At 38.9% G+C, this 22,560-nt stretch overlaps 1 protein-coding gene across 1 annotated transcript in view; it reads right to left on the minus strand.

Annotated features, from left to right (window-relative positions):
• Window positions 1-1,518: 1,518 nt before the first annotated feature.
• LOC128507468 (ectonucleotide pyrophosphatase/phosphodiesterase family member 2) overlaps window positions 1,519-22,560 on the minus strand; it is a 28,454-nt gene continuing 7,412 nt past the window's right edge. Inside the window, exons 7-25 of the mRNA XM_053478417.1 lie at window positions 22,043-22,122; window positions 21,838-21,957; window positions 21,629-21,684; window positions 19,105-19,170; window positions 18,775-18,847; window positions 18,160-18,268; window positions 16,867-16,989; window positions 16,754-16,785; window positions 16,525-16,652; window positions 16,352-16,421; window positions 16,182-16,269; window positions 14,652-14,827; window positions 11,198-11,255; window positions 10,913-11,052; window positions 9,326-9,461; window positions 9,096-9,173; window positions 7,887-8,019; window positions 7,578-7,731; window positions 1,519-3,011 (exon numbers count right to left, since the gene is read on the minus strand). Coding sequence (XP_053334392.1) covers window positions 2,841-3,011; window positions 7,578-7,731; window positions 7,887-8,019; window positions 9,096-9,173; window positions 9,326-9,461; window positions 10,913-11,052; window positions 11,198-11,255; window positions 14,652-14,827; window positions 16,182-16,269; window positions 16,352-16,421; window positions 16,525-16,652; window positions 16,754-16,785; window positions 16,867-16,989; window positions 18,160-18,268; window positions 18,775-18,847; window positions 19,105-19,170; window positions 21,629-21,684; window positions 21,838-21,957; window positions 22,043-22,122 — 1,991 coding nt within the window. The 3' untranslated portion in view covers window positions 1,519-2,840. The remainder of the gene's footprint in view (window positions 3,012-7,577; window positions 7,732-7,886; window positions 8,020-9,095; window positions 9,174-9,325; window positions 9,462-10,912; window positions 11,053-11,197; window positions 11,256-14,651; window positions 14,828-16,181; window positions 16,270-16,351; window positions 16,422-16,524; window positions 16,653-16,753; window positions 16,786-16,866; window positions 16,990-18,159; window positions 18,269-18,774; window positions 18,848-19,104; window positions 19,171-21,628; window positions 21,685-21,837; window positions 21,958-22,042; window positions 22,123-22,560) is intronic.

Here is a 22,560-nt window from a genome sequence, read left to right on the forward strand (position 1 = left end):
TACAAGAGAACTAAAACTGATAACACACCCACACTGATCCAACCCTAGGCAAGGACAGATTTTTTTCGAATCGAATCATTATTTAATTATTGATACTGCTATTATCAAAAGTGAATTTTCTTTCAGGTTTGGGAAGTCAAAATTCTAGCTTGTTTTAGTCTATTAAATGTAATGAACAAATGCATTCCTGTAGATACATTTATCTAGCTAATGTGGTGCAACTTGATAAGTAGCATGCTGTATGTACATTTCTAGCTAGAATAAATTATATATACATACAAACACTGATCAGCTATAACATATTGTAACACTGCATAACAATAACACATTAGCATTGATTATCTATTATATACCAGTAAATTGGTGACAAGATTATTGACATCCATGGCTCACCTATGCCTGGAGAAAAAAAAAGATCTCCAATCCAATGAAAAAGCGGAGCAAATCATAGTAAGAAATCAATGTTGGCCGTGTAAGAAAGGCACCAGAACACCCAGGCTGCACAGCAGGCAAAGAGCTCCAGGACACCACCCCCTTCCCGCTAAAATACCCCAGATCTTAATCCGATTGAGTACTCATAGGATGCACCAGAAGAACAAGTCTAAACCTCAGAGGCCCCACCCCACTCAAAAGAATAAAAAAGCCGAGGTCTTGTGGAGTCATGCCGTGAGGGCCAAAGCTGCTGGGCTTGATGCTTCGCATTGTAATGTTATGGCTGGACATCTTTAATTCACAATGCAGCTTCCATAGAATTCTGGAACTGTAAAAAACGTGGTTTTTCAAAAAGATATTATCTCGACACGAGTTCTGGTGACCAATAAGGCATTTCTCCATATCTTCACAGACCGGTGGAAGCTTCTCATCATTGCCTTTTTAATTAGGGACTCCATGCACTGTAACTGTGTTATAACATCTTTCCATGCACTCTAGAGCAAGGTCACACTCCAAATCTAACATTCATTGAAATGATTAGCTTCCATGTATCATGAACCATTTTTATGTTTTTTTTTTTTTTTTTTTGGGAGTGGTTTTGTCCAGAATTGCCCTGCCGCTGTACACAGAATGAAAATATAATAATCCAAATGCTTTTCACAGCCACCAGATCTCAACCCCATGGGGTTTTATGGTGTGATGTGTTAGGCATCACAGTCACCGTCATTAAACATCAATAAAGTCTGCCCTATGACACAGCAACCAACCAGTGAGGACTGAAGCCACCATGTCTCATAGGAGGACAGGCACACCTTTTTAAACCAATTCTCACCAGGGATGGTGTAGCACACTGAGAAGCAAGTGTTATTCTGTAAGCATGAGCTCATAGACACCCAAGAGCAGAGGCTACCTGTATACCAACCCTCCTTAAATGATTTAACTCTCTTGGACTCCTGGCCACGGATGGCTGTGGCATTGTGATTTGAATATAAACACCAACCTCTTTTAGGAGAACTTTTTTTTAAAGTTTTTATTGCTTCAGTACAGCTCCAGAGTGGAACCAACTAACAAGACTAACTAACACAATTTTTGTCAGATTTTCCTTTAATTTGTCACTATTGCATAACTAACAAATATAACACACATGCAACACACAATATAATATAATATAATATTATATAATATAATATTATATAATATAATATAATAGTTAAAAATAAATTCAAAGAAAATATTGAAATATAATAATTCCAAAATATAATTACTCCATAGGTTAACAGTTTCTCTTAGCTATAATAGTCAAAATGTGTGTATGTAGAAGGCATTCCAGTTGTTAATTTTTGCTTGGTAGCTTAATCCTAAATATACATCTATTAGCTCAGTAGGTAGCGTTAGTTATCGAGCAGGGTTTGCTGGTTAATTTGCATTTGAATACAAGAGAATTGGCACCATTAGGATAGAACTATCAGACTCTAAGCACTCCAGGGCAGAGACCCTAAACACTGAACAAGCTGGCATATGGATTTCTCTGTACTGTATGTACATATGCCAGAAAACAGGGTTTTTTTTTTCAAAGCACACCATAGCCTGTACAGGTGCTACAAAAAACCTTGGTTATAAAACGCATGGTGTACACTAATGAGCTAAAGAGCTTTAAAGATCCAACTGCAATGCTCCACAGCTTTGCTGGACTTTTTAAAATGCATTTGTAGTTATAGTAGTCATATAATCTTAAACACAGTTTTTAGGGAAAACTGATCCACAATAATGATGTGTAGAATATCACTAGGTTCTTTTTCTTATTAAGGTGTCTATTTGCATTTCTCGTCCGGCCCAGAAATTAGCTTCCACGCACGAGGCATACAATGTTTCAACAAAACAGGGTGGGGTTAGTTGATGGAAAAGGGGAAGGATTGTAAAAAAAAAGAAAAAAAAAAAGTAATATTGTGATTCACTTCATAGCCAGCAGATGGCTCCCCCTTTAAGAACATGTAAGTGTGGTAATTCTGCAAATATATTATTGTAGTAACATTGTAAACTGTCATGAAAGGGACTAAAGCACATGCCTTGCTGGAAGTCCCTTTATGTGAAACTTTAACTCTGTGGTCACATTACTATCAGAGTGATCCGGAGCACTGATCTCCACATAAAACCTCTCCTCATGCTAGCAAACACATGCACCAACACAAACATACACCACAAAGATACTCAAAATAACCCAATGTACTTCACACTCTATAACAGATATGTTTAGTGAGTCGAAAGTGTCTAAACTGTTTGGAACATTGTACCATCATATTTGAAATGAGCAATAAATATGACACACTGTATAAAAACTATACACCAAATGATCAGCAGATCCAGGAAGAGAGGTGAAGTGGTGTGTACTGATGTTGCTCCACCAGTGGTTAGATGTTTTCCTCGAAAGTGTGAAGATAGGTTTTCAGAGCAAGTGTGCTTGTGTAGGGCAGCGAGATGGAGCGGTAGAAATCTAGTCCGGTGAGCAATTCCACGTCACGTATGCGAGCCGTGTGTGTGCGCAGGATCTCCTCCACCCACTGAGATGGCTCCTCCGAACTCTGAGAAGCAAAAGCAGCAAAGGTCAAAGATCAGCTACGGAGTTTTTAAGAATGTTTTAATGGCAGCTCCGTATTTAGTTATTATGGCAACACCTGTCCATGGCCATCAGCGAGATAAATAGTCAGTTAACGAATCTATAACCAGACAGGGTAAATCTTTATTGTTAAGATTGGCTTAATTATTATTAGAGTTTGTTGCTTAATATGTCCTTTAGTTAAATTATGTTTGTCATGAAACTCCTGGCTGGTTGACCTATAATAAGATGTTGTTGTCTAAAATCTATTTATTTAATAAGTTTAGTAGGCCTACAATTTAAAGTTCATTCTTCCCTTCCTACGAGTCCTAAGTGAGTCCTAAGAGAGTAGAACTGCCATTATAGCTATAGCTATAGCTAATACAATGATCCAATAGTGGGGTCAAGTATTCTTTTTGGGGTTAGGTTAAGTTCTTTTCACATTCTTTCACATTAGTTTTAATAACATCTGGTTGGAATATAAAGTGTCACCTCTTCATGATTATACTGTACCTTTACCACCCTGCTTTGTAATCTACAGTACACTGCTCACTCTATTATTTAATTTAACCACCTTTAGCTTTGGCTATGGTGTATATATACTGTGATGGCGGGCCTTACACCAGCTCTGCTTACAACACAGCTCCTCATGCACTGCAAAACCAGGTCAAGTTCAAGGCCATGGCCAACGTTAAGGCACTTAGGAAAGAGACGGGGCATCGTAATCCTGCAGGGCCGGCTTCCCATTACCACTCACCGTCTGATAGTCAGAGAGGAGCTATAAAAGGAGGCCAGATAGCCTTTCCGGTGAGTGTAATGTTACGCACTCAACAAAACTCTTTTGTCTTTCTTTTTAGACTCCGAGAGCCCTGGAGAGCCTTGTGCTGCTCCTCACTGCTGTTGTTCATCACCTGCACTGCACAAATAACATAGGGCCACTGCTTTCAATTTTGTTTGTGAAAAAAAGGAGAGAAAATAAAGCGGACTTGTTCGAGCACTGCAAAGATCTTTCTGCTTAACGGCTTTAAATTGGTGGAGAATGCGGCTCTCTGAACAGTTGCGCAGGAGCTACAGGCCACCACCACAGAGCTCTCCCAGCTGCAGCAGCGTGGGGGTGAACACCTTGGAAAGAGGCACAGCGGCTACTGACAAGGCTGTCCCCCCACGATGGCGTCTAGGCATACTTGCAAACCTTTGAGCGCACCGAGAAACGAGAGGGCTGGCTGCAGCAAGACTGGACCGTCTTAATCCCACTGCTGATGGGCGGGGCACGAGCATATTTCTCGCTCTCAGAAGAGGAGGCCGATCAGTACGAGCGACTGAAGGCAGAGATCCTAGCACACTGTGGGCTCTCCTGCTCTCATGCAGCCACAGAGTTTTACAGCTGAAGTTATCTTATGGCCGCTGGCTCCAACTCGCAGTGACAAGCTCAACGCACAAGAGACTCGAAGTGGACAAGGTGCTACACTCCCCTCCCAAGAGGAGCAGAGGGTGGTAGGCATGTGCGCTCCCACCTCTCTGCGGGAGGCCACCAACATACTGGTTACAAGTACAAGTACAATACAAGTAATTCAACAAAAGAATGGCTTCAACAAAACAAAATACGCCTTCTGGAGTCCTGACCTCAACTCGATTGATGCAAAACCCCACGTAATCCCAAAGCGTTCACATAGTATTTTTTGCAACTGTATATATACAGGTCCTTCTCAAAAAATTAGCATATCATGAAAAGGTTCTCTAAACGAGCTATTAACCTAATCATCTGAATTAACTAATTAACTCTAAACACCTGCAAAAGATTCCTGAGGCTTTTAAATTTTGGGTTTTCATGAGCTGTATGCCAAAATCATCAATATTAAAATAATTAAAAGGCTTGAACTACTTCAGTTGTGTGTAATGAATCTAAAATATATGAAAGTCTAATGTTTATCAGTACATTAGAGAAAATAATGAACTTCATCACAATATGTGTTAATATATACAGTATAATCACAATGTGGTGTTTATAAGTAAAAATTATTCCTTATCCTACGAGAGTAACTATTTTACTATTTATGTCTTAAAATATGCCCATGCAATCAGGGAAGAAAAACTCCTTTGATGCCGTCATTCAGTGCATTCAGGTTGTCAGCTAACTTTATTTTATTGCCACATAATATTGCTGAGCTTAGACCTCACCAAATGAAGCAACTACGGATCATAACACTGACTGGAGAGGCTTGTAGAGTGGGCATTATGCATGATGGGTGCATCACTTTATGCGCTTCCCTTCTCAACCTGACACGTCCATCTCTCGATGGAATGGACTCAGTCTGGACTCATCAGACCACATGACCTTTTTCTATTGCTCCAAGGTCCAATCTTTATGCTCCCCAGCAAACTGAAGCATTTTGTCCTGATTAGTCTCACCAACAAGTGTTTTTTCCATGAGCTGTTTGAATCTAATCCTGTGAGTTCTCACCACATTATTTGTAGAAATGCCTACTTATACTTCCCTATTAAACACAGCTCTGATTTTTCCAGGTGATTTTTTTATCCCACTGCAGCTTCACCAAGAGTTTAAGTGATCTCTGATTATGATCAGACCCTGCCTCGTGCCCTAAGACTCCTGGGATAAACTCCATGTCCCCGCGACCCTGAATACAGGATGAAGCGGTATAAAGGATGAGTGAGTGTGAGTGCGATTAAATATTTTAAACTCTTCCTTTGTTTCTTAGTATTGTGTGTGAATAAGAAAATAACCATGAATTTAATACATTGATCAGTCTGACTAATGAGGAGAAGGACAAAGCCAGATGGTGCCTGGGACACGACCATGTACACATTTCTCACCATAGAATTTCCATTTGAATCCTACATCATGCTATAGATATAATGTGAAATGCTGTCTTAACTATTATTATTAACTATTTATAACCACCATTAAGAATATCATATTGAATAATATAATGATGCACTATATAGTAGTTCTTAACCAAATTCCAGCAGTTTCCTTTTTTTTTTTTTTTTTGGCTGAACTCTTTTTGACCAAGTGATGTCATCTGTACTGACTTACGTCACATTTGTAAATACGCAATACTTTTTCTCATAATAGTGCAACTGGAAAATATTTTACTGCAATGAAAAAAGCATGGAAAGTCCAACAACGCCATACAGTATCTATCCGCGGCCAAAACCTACAATTAGCCATGTAAGGATTGACAACTAATAGTGGGTTCCTGTGAGCTCATGATACTGTATGTTAGGAGGAGAAAAGATAATGTTTTCCTGCAACTCCCTGTGATGGAGAAGTTGGCTCTAACCACAGTTTCCAGATGAGACACGTGTCTTTATCCTCTCCAGTGGGCGGGAATTGGCAAACAATGAATTGGGGAGAAAATCAGGAAGAAAGACCTGAGACATGAGCATTTGCTGTAATTTCTAACTGAAATTCTGTATATTGCTGAATTTGTCCTAAACCTATCCAGATGTGATGAAAAAATCCCCTCTCAACTTCTGAACGAACTACAAATAATAGCTATTACCCAGTATTCCCAACCTCTAACCATAAAAAAAAAAAATATATATATATATATATTCTCATTTCATAATATCTGAACATCCTTTGGATCTTTTCCGATGTAAAACTACGGGTACGCCAGAATAAAATATTTAAAAAATCGGAATAACCCGCCAGCTGACTTTGGGAACGAAAGATGAGTGAGTAGCAGGAAATAACAGTGCCACGTAATATGGAAAAGATGATCAGTTCAAAGCTACAGAATACAAGAAGATGGGAAAGTACACAGATTATAAAGAGGAACTAGAGACAGCGTGGGACATTAAACACTTTGGGGATTTGAGCAGCTTCCTGGAATAGCAGTACTATTCTCCACAAAAATGGATCCGCATTTTATGTCCGTTAGGAACGGCAGCTGGGGGAAATAATAATCCCAGCAAATGGATTCAATGTTTGGGTATAGGTGATTTATCATTCATATGTGGTTTCCAGAGAGCAGATTCCATAGAAAAGTCCTGAAGTGTGAAAGCAACGTGATTCAGAGGGGCGTAGCGTTTTCCTAGAAACGTTGTGGACATTGTGTGCATCTTATCCGTTATTGCTTCATAGACAGCAACCTGCCAACACTAATAGTATGTAGGTCTTATATATACATAATATACTGGATATTATGTACGTTTCCAACACTGGCGTTGGTCCTCTTTTTAAAAAAATCTAAATAACCATCCTCTTATAGGAAACCAAACCATATACACATACACACAGTATACAATACACTTATTTTTTACAACCAGTTTTATTTTTTTCATCTTATATCAACCTATCAAGAATGGTAAAGGATAACTAGACAATGATAAAGTCACCTTGCACACCATCATGTCAGTTTGATGGAGATTCTGATGGGGATTAAACACCTTAAATGTCTGGTTTCTAATTCACATGACCCAGTGTGCAATGTGAAACCCCTAGTTAGTCAGAAAAAAAATACCTGATTATCCAGATCATATTTAGTCTGAGTGTGCGTTTAAGTGTGTGAGAGATACAGAGACTCACATTGCAGCTTTCAGAGTTATCTGGGCGATGCGGGAGGATGAAAGAGACGCTGGAAATTGATCCTGAACACTCCTCCACTGTTGTATTTTCTTCATCACAGTTTGTTATTATCATGTAGAAATGAGTAGGGACCGGGGCAGAGGTGCCTGCATGTCTGCAGCACACACACACACACACACGCGCACACGTGCACACGCGCACACACACACAGGCACACGCACATAATTATGGAACATCAACTGGTGTGTGTGTGTGTGTGTGCGTGTGTGTGTGTGTGTGTGTGTGTGTGTGTGTGTGTGTGTTTCTTACTCTTTGATTTTCTCCACCGTGTCTCTCACTCCATCAAAGTCGTAATCAAATATGTGTCCAGTCACAACATTGATGCTGTTTCTCTCTTCAGTGTAGCGCCTCAACACTATCATCTGCAGGTAGCTCCATATTCCTACGCACACACACACACACAAAATTCAAATTCACGTTTTTAACACCGGTCATTGATGCAAAGCCGCTTTACATAATCAGAAAGAAAATTAGGAAATACGTATGAATCAAAAACGATCAGATAGTTCCTGATGAGCGAGCCGAGGGCGATGGTGACGAGAAAAAAACTCCCTGCGATAGGGATGGGAATAGGAAGAAACCTTGAGAGAAACCAGACTCAACAGGGAGGAAACTCATCCTCATTGAAGTGATAAGAGATAGCAGGGATTGGCTGGAACTTAACAAGTTGGCTGGAACGTCAGTATAACAGGGGAACTTAATCTGGACTTCGCTTTCGTTATCGGAGGTCCCGAACTATTGAGCAACTTCAGTCATGAAGGTGAAATAAAATAAAGTGTTTAAACGGCTGCTGTTCGCAGGATCTAAAGCCAAAAAATATATTTATCAGGTTTATTTATATACATCTTCCTCTAAGTCCTATTTATAGTTCCAGCAGACATCAAGCTCACTACCAATCATGATATTCTTTATATCACTGATTAAAAGGAAATTGAGATCAGATACTTGAAAGGGCTGTAATGACATTTTCTCATGATACTGTACTTCCTGATACAAAAACATCATGGACATCATGGACACATGTATTACAGTGTGCAATTTATTACAATATATATAGCGCAGTTCCATTGTTTAAACACCAGAATTTACTGTACACAAGTAAGTTTTAAAACATACTGTACATTTAGTGTATATCGTAAAATAATCTAATAAACATTTTCTGAAATAGTGAACAGTGGCTTTGATGTAAATTGGTCCTAACATATGGTGTATCAGCACTTGCTGTGTATTGGGCTGCGTAGATGCAGACCCATCCGAGTGCCTGTGCTGACCCCTGGTGACCGGCGAAAGCACTTACAAGGGACACGTGAGATTTAAACCCTCTCAAGACTTATGGTTAAAGTTTAAATTGTATCCATTGTCTTTCTAGCTCTAGCACAATACATAAAAAAACAAAAAAACAAAAAAAAACACGGCACTACTGGTGGATTTACTTGGCCAATGGCATACTCAACTCACTCTTAAAGGCAGGGTACATGGGCACTGTGTTGGTGATCAGTGACGCATCATTTCTGGATTCAGGAGTGATCGCAAAACCTGTGGAGAAACCACACACAAGAACCACCACTTCTATAGTCTACAGTTGTGTGGGTGAATATATTGTTGAAAATCAATGCTTCATTTACTCAGATATTTAGTCACTGTCGTCTAAGAGAGAGAGAGAGAGAGAGAGAGAGAGAGAGACTGACCAGGTGGGTACAGGAATCCACGGATGATCTTGAGATCCTGGTTGTCGGAGTCGCACGTCTGGGTGTACTCAGGAGGAATTCGCACGTCTGCTCTTACGCAGTCTGAACCTGGGAATGGTGGGGCAGTGCTCTTTATCTGTAGATAGAGATAGAATTAGATAAAATATTTAAAAAAAAATCTGTGTTCCTTCTGTTCACACTCATTTTCATCCATCCACCTAGGAACCTCTGTAGTCCAGCCAGGGACCAGTGGTGACCTTTGTATTTATTCCCATTTTTTATGATCGTGGTAGGACCTCTGGTCAACATTCACACACTTGCTTTCACAAGCAATTTGGGAACGCTAATTAAACTAATCTGCAGAGCTGCGTTCCATTCCAAAGTGCACTTCACAGGGTGCTCCCTACTCTCTTTGCAGAGAATGTCTGCGAAGGGAACTTCCCTTGACAAAACTGCACCATTCGGAACACCCTGCATACGTCACCCGCGCAGGCGTCACTTTCTCTGTGCGTTACCATGGGAACAAAAGCACATCCGGATAGCTGTCGTTGCTTCTGTTGATATTTCACACTAGGGACATTAAATCCTGAATATTTATTAAAACAAAAATTGATACCAGTATAAAACATATGCTATTGAAACGTCAATATATAAAATGTAAATAAATTATTAATGATTATTATTATTTTTATTAATAATAACAATAATTATAATAATGGATTAAATATATATATATATATATATATATATATATATATTTTTTTTTTTTACAAATTATTAACCTTTACAATATCTAAGGATCTCTTGATTAATTGATTTAAATGATTGTGTCCTATTAATATAATGTAGTCTTTCATAATAATGATAATAAATAAATAAATTATATATATATATATATATAATATATAAATAATATATATAAATAATAATAAATAATAAAAATAATAAGCTCCACTTTTTCTCCACACTCCAGTAAGACACAATGACTTATGGGAAATTTTTTATCCACTTTTCCAGTAAAGTGAAGACCCATTGTCCAGTTGTTCCCTACACCGTCTGCACTTTCAAACTGAACCCCTTAGAACTGAGCATTTTCACTTCCCGCGGTTTGGAATCACACTTAACATGGCTGTGAAGTATACTCCAGAGCACACCTCATGTCTTTGGACTGTGGGAGGAAAACGTAGTACACGGAGGAAACCCACCAAGCACGGGGAAGAACATGCACAGAGACCCGATGTGTGATTCGAACCTGCACCACCCTGAAGGTGCAAAGTGACAATGCGAAACACTACGCCACTGTGTCGCCATATAGTGCGTTAAGCAATACACAACATCACAGAGCAGATTTACAGAAATACGGATGCAGGTTTTCACTCCTACTGAACAAGCCAAAGGACAATGATGAAAAAACATTGTTTAGACGCTATGAGGATGAAACCTCGACTGAGAAAGCGGTATACACTGATGCATACAGTTCAGCGCACATGCTCCTTCAGGAAATAAAAAACAAAGATTTGAAGCATCTTTAATTCATTGCATGTCACATGTACCCTGGTACAGTATGTACGGAGGTGTGATTTGTACCTGTGGTGTGAGGGTAAACGCTGTCCAAAGGGGCATCTGCAGCTCGTAACTGTATGCGCTGATATAGTCCGAGTGCTGCAGTAACGAGTACGATGTCTGGAACAGAACGGCAGGCCGGCCAAATGGCAGGTGGGTTCCATCTACAAACACACACTCAGGTATGAGTCTAACGACCGGCCCTAATGAACAATTACACGCTTAAAACATGCATATACAGTATGCTGTCAAAGAATGTCTCACACATCAGCAATGACTTGGGTTTTTCAACATGATAAAGAGCTTAACTGTTAAACAAAGCAGCGTCGTCTGCGACAAATCTGTCTTCACTCTCCTTGATCATATTCTGTGAACAGATAAACAGAGAAGAATCAAACGTTAACTGTTAACATTCAGGGATAAAATAAAAAAAAAGTTCTCTTACAAAGTCTAGTCGGTAGGAAGTAAACAAACAGAGAGAGAAAGAGAAAAAAATACAATATGCAATATCTATAATAGCAGACATTTGGGAATGTCTTAAATAGTTTACAAAAACAACATGTGGAAGATATTGATCCATTTGATAAAAAAAATTATAAATATCATTTCTCAAACATTATTTTAAGTAATGGTGTAGAATTTGGAAACACAAATTAGCCTTTTCCGCATGTCTTTGGACTGTGAAAGGAAACCAGTGTACCCAGATGAAACCCACCGAGCATGGCGAGAACATGCACAGACCTGATTGCGAAATTTTAACGACGTTCCAGGGTTTTTTATATGTACGGTGTACAGGGCTGTGCAAAAGTCTTAGGCACCCTGTCTATTTATGCTTGCTTTTTTTGTTTTTGTTTGTTTGTTTTTTGGTATACATATTTATTTTATGACTTCATTTTTAAGTAAGAAAACATCACATTTTAAGAGAAGGAAACATCGAATTTATCCCTGCGGAGTTCTGGCACAGGCAGTGCCGCAGCCATCTAGACACGCAGTTGCCAGGTGACGGCATTCATCATTAGATAGCACCGGTAAGGTATCAGGGCCAAAGACAAAGCATGCATCAAAAATAAAGACAAAGGTAAAAGACCCAGCCCGAGTCTGCATAAGAAGCTGACGTGATCAGTTCAGCATGCCCTCTCAATCTCGGTTTAAATTAAAAGTGTAAAAACACTTTTAAAATCACACATAAGCCATAGGAGTTATGTAAGGGTCGACCCGTACAGGAGAATGAGTGAGTTTAGTTTTTTTCCGTCTTAAGGAGACAGCGGTAAAGCAAAACGTACCATGTATTTGGGAATTTGCGAAGTGCACCAAGGGTAACCTCTTTCCATAGGGAGATTTTCATTGGCTTGCAAGCGGATATTCCTGGAGATTTCTCAGTATGATGTCAAAAAGAGGCTGTATTTAAGCCTGGCTCTTTAAACTTTCACATCAGTTACTGTTTTCACATGATATGTATGACTTGATTCAGCACACCAAAATTTCATTGGTCATTTTTAAAGACATCTGTGCTCCACAGCATTTACTTGCATGTGCCTAAGTCTTTTGCACAGTACTGTATACACATTTACACATACAATAAGTAATTTGTTGCCTGGCGGGTTATGATTGGTTGAAATGGCGAGGTCACATCTGATTGGTTAAAGAGCATGACTGACTGACGTGGGAAAGGAAAGTATCTTGCATATATATATATATATATATATATATACACATAATCGCTATCGAATATTATATTAGAACATAAATTCATAGGTTTATTATTATCAAATATGATATTACTATTATAATAAACCCTAGGCATGAGACAGCCGTCAAGACCATTAATACAAATTCTTGTATAATGTTTATTTTGTGGCACATTTATTTTTCAGGGGTTTGTCATGAATATGCAAATAAATATTTATATATAATAAAAATAAATATTTTTTATGATGAAAACTTGGACTATTATAATAAACCTTAGGCAAAAATATATATTTCTATTTTTTCATATGCAACATATTTATTTTCATATTGCTTATTTTATTTTATTGTCTCATGTAATTTGTAATTTGTAAACCATTAACCTATGAATTTATGTTTTGACGGGGCAAGCGGACTTTGTGGGCAGTCGGCTTGCCATCCGGCGGAACAACATAGAGCGCGCAGAAGCAAGTGAGGAGCCCTGCTGAGGGCCCAGCCGAGCCAGAGAGCCCTGCTAAGGGGCCAAGTCGAGCCAAAAATCTCTGAAAGGCATGTGCCAGCTCCTCCGCCGCCCGACCTCGAGGACGTCGCGCTCCCTCCGCCGCCCGACCTCGAAGATGTCCACTTCCTCTGCCGCCCGTCATCGAGGACATGGCCTTGGCGGCAATCCAGTGCTCGCTTCGCCACCCGGCTTTGGCGGCAATCCTGTTTTTCTCGCCCTGCCACCCTGCCCAGGGAACCTACTTTGAAGCCTTGCTGCCAGGAGTATGGATCTAAGACCTTGGGGAGGGTGTCTGGCACCTCCGGTGTAGCGCCTTTTGCGGGGGGATAACATCAGGGAATACCCCTAGAGACTCCTTTCTGTGTCTTTTTTGTTTTGGTTATTGTTAAACTGCAAATCCCAGAATGCACCTCGGTCAGGTGATGGGAGCGCTCACCCGAACCGAGGTAGCTAATTAGTTTCGTTATAAGTAGTCGTGTGTTTAGTTGGTCCTTTGTCTCACATCTGTTCTAATCTGTTGTGAAAGGATGTTGTGTTTGACTAATGTTTTTGTGTTATTCCGGTTTCCTTAGCTCCTGTTCTGTTCTGTTAAACTGTTTAGTTAAATGGTGGTTGTGTTTACCCCGTGTTTTTCTGCGTCATGCTGGTTACCATAGTTCCAGTGCTGTTCAGTTTAGTTGTATAAACTGTTCTGTTTTGTCTTAGTTTCATAGTTAGCTCTTAAATAGTTCCACGGTTTGAGTTTGTTTGTCTTGTTTTCATCATTAAGTTAGAGTTTCTCCTGCTTCACCTCTGCGTTTATGATTCGCCTACAGCCCACACACAGCATCCCTGACAGTAATCTTATTTCATATTTAGTTTAAGTATTGGTGCTGATTTTCATTTGGCTTTTCTTTATGTAAATCCCATTTCATTCAGCCCATTTCGTACACTTCTTTCACAAAAATTAACTCCTGCTTCCGTTCGCTTTGTTGTGCATTTTCTATTTTAAGGCCACATTGCTTACATTTTTTTATCCTGACCTCTTAACATTTTCCTTGCGTGTTTTCCTTTGCGTTCCTATTTTGTTTATATCTGGACCAGATTTTAGTTCCCTGACTGGTAACATATTCTGCCAAAAATCTGTGTTGGATTTCCTTCTTGAATTAGTTACAAAATCTTTTTTCAATTGCCAACTTGAACAATCCAACAGCTCAATAACCCTTTAAGCATTTTCTTTTAACTGCAAAACAATTTATTTTTTTCTCAGCCTTTTTTTTTTTTTTTTAAGTTAAAATAAACTTTGAATAAATGCACAAGTTGTGCAACAGTCAGAGCGACATCAGTCAATTCGTGTATGTAGAAGAGGGCAAACCTTTCACTTTTTACTAATTTATCTAGTAGCCAGCAGTACAGAACCATGCACTGGCTTCACACACACATCAGAGGAAGCACATGTTCCCAGGTTAGCATCTGGTGTTTGAAGTATGAAGACTAGCTAGAAGGTGGGATGATGAACTGAATGCTCAACACCTACAGTAAATATATATATAAAGAAGCTCTGAATATGTGCATGTGTGTGTTTGTGTGTGAGACCTCATCATCACAGCTGCAGCCCAGGTTGTAGAAAGCCAGCGAAGTCTCAGTAGAATCCAGAGGTTTTGGTGATGTCACTTCGTCCGGCTGTATGGGTGTGTACGGAGGGTCTTTGAGCATGGCGTTCAGACTGCCGTGTGTGCCGTTATTAGGTGCGGGAGTCAAGCCCAGGAGGTCTACACACACACAGGAAATATTTTAATGTTATATTACTGTTCATAACACTAAGTTCCTACTAGCAAGTGACAACGCACTAAACCAATATTGTACGCAAATTAGGTATGATGCAATAAAGTGATCAATGAAAACAACTGGCTTGAATTAACCATCTGACCTATCCTTTATCGCTACAAACTTGTTTTGCTAACCGGCTAGCACAATATTTAATACCGTACCTAGCATGTGAATCAAACAACCCAACACTGATTAGCTTTTTTAATGATATCTTTACGTTTCATACATTGGAGAACCCAAAACCAGGCTCTGAAAATGTTATGTCTGTCTGTCTGTCCAGGTAGATTTTGTCACAGCATAACACAAAACCAGCTGGTCAGAAGTAAATCAAACTTCTGCAGTCATTTAGTATCTGTTTGACGTATGACCTGGACCATAAATGAAGTAAAAATGTTTAGTAGAAGTGAAGTTATGAGCAGTTATGTGCCAGATTATAAACTGCAACTGTGGGCGCGTCTTAAATCGACTGCTGGACAGAGTTTAATGAAACTTTGGCAGTACTTAGATATCTGCCTGAAGTTTAACCTGCACCGTAAATCAAATCAAAATGTTGAGTGAAAGCGATGTTATGAACATGATGCATGTGCCAGATTTAATAATCGACTTTTCAAACTTTAGCTATATTTTCCATAGCTAAAGTTTTTCTGTATATTATTTCTTATTTTATTCCATATTTATTTTCTATTGTAATTCTATTATAATCTGTTTTAAGGTCTAAGCATTTCACTGCGTATCGTACTGTGGATTACTGTGTATGTGACAGAAGTTGAATTTTGAATTTAAAATAAGCTACTTGCTTAATGTAAACAAAGACTTGCACCAATAGAATTTTTTTAGAAAATTAAAAAGGAATATATTTTTTCTGGGCTTAGTTTATATTTTATATCACTGCTGAAATAACAGCGTGGTATAAGTGAATTTTAACGCGTTGGAGTCGTTTTAAGACAAAGATTCATCTTTATCCGAACTACTTATTCGATTTCTTACCTGTGATTCAACCTCCGGTTATCGAACAGGGAGGGTAGCGTACGATACTCAACCTTACAACAGTTTAGGTGTAACACTTTCTTTGTATTAATAAGTTAGAAAGAGAGTTCTGCCATACAGAACATACATGTACTTGGGCTTCAACATGAAATAATAATAATATCACTCATTACATTAAAGCTCATTAGATTATTTTTTAGCTTTAACCTTTTAAATATTTCTACAAACAGACTTGTCACTTGCCAGTAGGAACACTGTCTGGAACAATTTCCAGATAAAAGTGATCCACAATCAGATATAACATCTCACCACACATTACGTTGTAAAGCTCAATATTCTCAAAGGCAGGAACTTCCGTCCTGAACTTGAAACTCGGCCCGTATCCCAAAAAGATTGTCTACGAAGGAAAAAGGGAGGAAACTCAGCTTAAGAAATTATTTATTAGGGCTTCACATCTGCATCAAACGGAACACACACACCTGCATGCTGTTCATTTTGTTATCAAAGCCGTGATCTCCAAAATAGCCACAGCTGCCGGGTAACCGGTTCCTGGAACACACACACACACACACACACCAGCGTTTAAATCGAGCATGTCTTCAAACCTAAACACACACACATCTGTTCACACAGAGAGATCCCCAGTACATACATGGCTACGAGCCACTTCCTCTCCATGAGCAGGTGAACATCCTCTATCCTGCGATTCTTGGCGTAGTGCAGGCGTTTGGGCAGGTCCTGCTTCAGATAGGCCTTAAAGTGCTGATTGGGCATTTTACACTGCAAAACAGGACACACACACCACACACAGAGCAAGATGTAATAAGGCAATCAGAAACATGGTGGAGAGCTAAATGAGATCTATAACTTCATGCACTTACTGTTAAATTAGCCACAAGCTCTTTTGGGTCGTCTGAAAGAAAAGACATGGCTTGGTAAGTGCTTAGAATAACTGTGTTTATGGATATGTGTGTGTGTGTGTGGTGTCTCTTACATGGCAGGCTCTGATTTTTAGGGCGCAACCTTCCAGATGATCCCGGGATAAGCGTAAGCTCATTAACGTTGAGTCCGTATGAGCTGAGATACTCTGTACGGTCACAGTGGGCCTCCTCCATTCCTACACACACACACACACACACACTCATAAACCGATATGCCCTCTGTAAGGCCATGTATAACTTGATGAACAATGTGTTGAACTGGTTATACTGTTATACCCCTATCTCACATACGCGGTTTCGCGCGGTGGCCATAAGTACAGTGATTCACCGCGGGTTTTTGGAGCTGTGAGTACGTTTCCATCTTTCCGCGCGAAAAAATTAAACATGTTGAATTTTTTCGCCAATCCTTGCGAAGGCTTGCGGTCCTTACAGAACTTCGCGGAACGCCAGCGGAGCAATCGCAGCGACTCACAGTGCCTAACTCCGCATCTCACCGTGAGTCAAACCGCGTAGGTGAGATGGGGGTATAAGTCTGCATAAGTGTAAGTATATATACACAGCGCATCTGGAAAGTATTCACTGCACATCACTTTTTTCACATTTTGTTATGTCACAGCCTTATTCTAAATGGATTACATTCATTTGTTTCTCAGAATTCTACACACAACACCCCATAATGACAACATGAAAAAAAGCTTACTTGAGATTTTTGCAAATTTTCTTACAAATAAAAAAAACTGAGAAAGCACATGTACATAAGTATTCACAGAATGTGCAAAATTGAGCTTAGGCGCATTCTGTTTCCTCTGATCATCCTGTTTCCCCTGATCATCCTTGAGATGTTTCTGCAGTTGAAGTCCACCTGTGGCAAATTCAGTTGATAGGACATAAAAGTCCCAAACAAACCAAGCAAGAGGTCAAAGGAATTGTCTGTAGACCTCCGAGACAGGATTGTCTCGAGGCACAAATCTGGGGAAGGTTAAAGAAAAATTTCTGCTGCTTTGAAGGTCCCACAGTGGCCTCCATCATCCGTAAGTGGAAGAAGGTCGAAAACACCAGGACTCTTCCTAGAACTGCCTGGCCATCTAAACTGAGCGATCGGGGGGTCAGGCAATCCACCAATCAGGCCTATATGGTAGAGTGGCCAGACGAAAGCCAAAAGGCACCTGAACGACTCTCAGACCATGAGAAACAAAATTCTCAGGTCTGATAAGTTTACTTAAGTACGTATAAGTATGTATAAGTGGGTAAAAGTGTGTGTAATTGTGCTGAAGTAGTAACAAAAGTGTTTAAGTAGTTATAAGAGGTTATAAGTGTATAGGTGTGTGTAAGTGTGTGTGCAGTACCGTGGTCGCCTACTATGATGACATTCACACAGCGGTGGAGGTTCATCTGCTTTAGACCGTTCATCAACTGACCGATGATGTTATCAATCTCTCTTAGTGGGTTATCCAGCTATGCAGTTCACACACACACACACACACACACACACACACACGGGACGAATATTATTTAAAAAAAAAAAAAAAGGATATTTATATATACAAATTATTACTGTATACTCTAATGTGAAAGGTTGTCTATTACAACTCATACGAGATATTATTGATATTAAATTGAATACTTAAATAATGACAAACACAACTGCAGACTGATTCACTCATTGTGCCAAAACTGTGGAGTTATAGCATTTTGCAAAAACGCACAAATTTCTAATTTATACAGTATATCCCAAACAATTTCGACAAAATATTTTGTTGTTTTTTTGACACCCTTATGACTTAAAGCAAGCATCATCCCTCTCTATATTCATTATCTGTTTCCAATATATATATATATATATATATATATATATATATATATTCAATCCGGCACAAGTTCTTTAATTTCAGGATATTTTAGAGCAACACATTTGTTATGTTAATGTTATACCTTGTGTGGAATAAGTGTGCTGATCTTACCTCATTGCTTAACGGGCCCAGTCTGTGACCGAATGCATCGGGCTGCTCTGAGTGGACAGCATACACATACGGCCTGAGGATAACACACTGATTTTATCATCTTTGAGTAACATTTTTTACAAAAAAAAAAAAAAAACATAGACACTGATACAACAATTGTGTCTACCTGTTTTGTTTTTACATTTAGTTGTAGATCTTTCACATAGTTGTTGAAGTGTACTTGGGTGGTTTTGCTAAAACCTGGCAACGCTGATTATTAAAATGCACATTACAGTAAAAAAAAAATTTGTTTGGTCAGTTGTTTAGAAAAAAAAGAAGAAGACGACTGACCTTTCATCATCAGGCAGGTGGAGCCAACGTAGCATGGTCAGAATCCTTCTCTCCAGTGGTATCACCCTACACACACACACACACACACACAACAGAAAAAAAGGATTTATTTAACCTGGAAAAAAAACAAAGGTTTCTTTGTGTCTTCCAGCAGACGTGGACATCACACACATCTGCGCACTCAACACGTAATGAGCCATTACAGCACTACTGGTCTAGTGCACTTCTTTATAAACACTTCTTTGTTCAGGTTTAGCCTTTGTGTTCTGTTCTGGACACAAAACAAATGTATATATAATATTAACCTCCATGGTGTGGACTAATGCTTTAATATCCATCAAAAAAACATACAATATGATCTTACCAAACCATCTGCATCCGTTCAACACATAATTGTGTTTATTCCTAATAACTGTGCTTATAGTTTACAGTGTTATAAAATTACAGTTGAATTAATTCAAATTGGAACTGTAACATCCAACAGCAGCACTGTTACAACAAACCCAATGAAATGCATGTTTAAAACCTTTCCTTCAAAAAGAAAGTTTGTGTATGAGAGAGAGAGAGAGAGAGAGAGAGAGAGAGAGAGAGAGAGAGAGAGATCATGCGAAGAGAAGAACCCCCGGGCACTTAAACACAGCCTTTTGTTGGTTTATATAAAATGGACAAAAGGGTAGATCAGTTCAACAGACAAGGGATGAATGGGATGAATAGGCCGAATATGTGTGTGCATGTGTGTCTTAGCATAACAGACAGAGATCTTTGTCTGAGTAAATGCCTGGAGGAGACAGAAATGACACGTGCTTGTTGAATCATGAGCGTGCGGATCACACTTCTCTCGCCACTTTCCGTCAGAACCCGTTAGCACTGCTCCGACACGAAAGAGAAAGAACACGCTGATCCTTAAAAACAAAAAAAAAAGAAACGGAAAGGGAAAGAAAAAAAAAAAAAAGAGTGACTCGATGCTATTCATCAGATCAGGCCCAAACTCTGGCATGACAGCTCAAAGATCAAAACTGTGCACTTTGAAGCACAATCAGTTGTTTGTTCTAACCAGTAACCCTCAGTGAAGGTTTAGTTAGATACGGCATTATAATTAACGAAACGAACAGCGCCAGTATTTCTATACAAATAGAATAGTAAAATAATATAAATTAGTGAATCACATTGACATATTCCTATATTGCAGGATATAATACTTTTTTCTCTAGGCTTGTGTGAACATCGGTAAAGCAGGAAAGTTCAGGAGGATAACCCTTAAACACAATGCTGAACACAGATTAAAACTTGTAACGTCAGCTCAAATTGCATCATGTAGGAAATTTAGAGTGACATCCTGGAAGAAAATCAGCGAGATCAAGCACACTATTCAGGAAGGAGAGTAGGTCAGTGGAAAGTAGCCAGGAACACATTTAGTGATTATCCAGGAACAAATTCATCCCCAAACACATTATTATTATTATTATTATTATTATTATTATTATCCAGGAATGGATTCATACAGAAGCAGACTGAGTGATTAACGAGGAACACATTGATCTAAATCACATTCAGCAATCATACAGGAATAAGTTCAACAGAACTGAGAACATTGCTAGCACACTGTCCAGGGATTAACAAAACAGAAGAGAGCATGTTATCCAGAAACAAATGTAGTAGGGTCAAACCCATCATTTAATAACGAACTATTTTTAAAAAAGCATGCACTTTTAGCTGAATCAAGCACATTACTCTGAAAGGAGTTGAGCAAAATCAAGTAGGTTATCCAAGAACAAATAAAGCAAGGCAAGTGCTTTATCCAGCAAGACATATGGCAATTTTTCACAAAATGTCCAGGAATACTGTACATGTAACTGTAAAAAGATACGTTATATGTAAATATACAACTTGTCCAGCAAAGTTAAACATATCATCCAGGAACAATGTTAGAGAAAATAAAATTAAATACCTGCATCACTTAGAAACCAGTTTGGCTAAAACTTGTATCAAATATAAATAAAATATAAATACTTATAAAATAAGTATTAATATGTTATTTATATTTGATACAAATAAGAAATAAGAAATAAGAAATTAAAAGTGACTAAACACATCATCCAGTAGGTAATTTAGCAAAATAATACATAAACGGTAAGGCATCAGACATGAAATGAGGCATATTATCCAACAATTTGGGCAAAATCAAACACCTGATCCAGGAATCAATCACATCATCCAGCAGTAACAACTATATATTTATTGTTACCCATGGGCTTAAAATTGCAATCCCAATTGGTTCAAACCTCATGTACATTATGATGAACCTCCTTAAAGAGCCACAACATCATAGAATTTCACTTTTAGACAAAGTTCTATATAAAATCAATTAGGAAAGGCAAACTTCACCATCTTCACCATCCAATCCAAACCAACCAGAAGAGCAAGACCAATTTTAATAAAACTCTTATACATTAGCATTTATCTACCGTAGACACAGTATAGTTATTCTGGTTGTTCTGTACATGCTGCATGTTCATTTGCTCACCAAGGCCAAAAAAATGTGGCTGCCTTCACCCCCTGTTTCTCTGCCGTTACCCAGATCTGTGGAGAGAAGCAATCAGAACATGTGAACGAATTCTGAATACACATGCTATCAGCGTTGTACTGTTTAAATCCAACCGCAATATTTAGTAGTTTGTAAAAATAAGTCGTTTACTGAATGAGTAAAATGAAAGGGAGGGATGCTGAACTCACCGGTTGCCCACCCCACCAGCGGGGATTCAGCTTCTCTCTCCCACGTAGATTGAAGTTTGCATCAAACACTGGATCATACATGGAGTTACACACAATGCCATGCGACTCTGGGTACATCCCCTGCACCAAGATATACAGAAACTTCAATATAGCTTTCATAGGTTTCTATGAGAATCTTTAAGGGGAAAATAGCATTAATGTTTACCGTGGCGAGGGTGTAGAGGTTAGGGAACGTTTTTGAAGGATACATCGGCCGCATATGAGGAGAGCGTGTCCCACATGTTCCTATCAAAAAGCACAAGCCATAAAATAAACCACCCACAGCCATAAGCCATAAAACTAAACCAGTGACAGGTGAAGTGAATCCCATTAATTATATTGTTACAATGGTATATGAAAAGGGTTCGGACATATAAGCTATACTGTATGCTATATTGACTTTTCAAGCATTTCTTAAAGTTGATGTGTTGGAAGCAGAAGCAATGGAGAAGCATCTCCACAACAACAGGTTTTATGGGGAACACAGTGCATTGCAGCATAGTGTTGATGCCGACTCTTTTATATCCCTAACTACACCTACAGTACACTTACAGTAACCATGATGCAATGGAAGAAGGTCTGGCGAATGGCATTGTTTTACATCATGGGAATGCCCGGGTGCATGTGTACCTGGTTTGGATCCATACAATATTAGGCAGGTGGTTTTAATGCTATGGCTAATTG

This window comes from Clarias gariepinus, chromosome 2, assembly GCF_024256425.1.
Source record: "Clarias gariepinus isolate MV-2021 ecotype Netherlands chromosome 2, CGAR_prim_01v2, whole genome shotgun sequence".
In the NCBI taxonomy this organism is placed as follows: Eukaryota; Metazoa; Chordata; class Actinopteri; order Siluriformes; family Clariidae; genus Clarias; species Clarias gariepinus.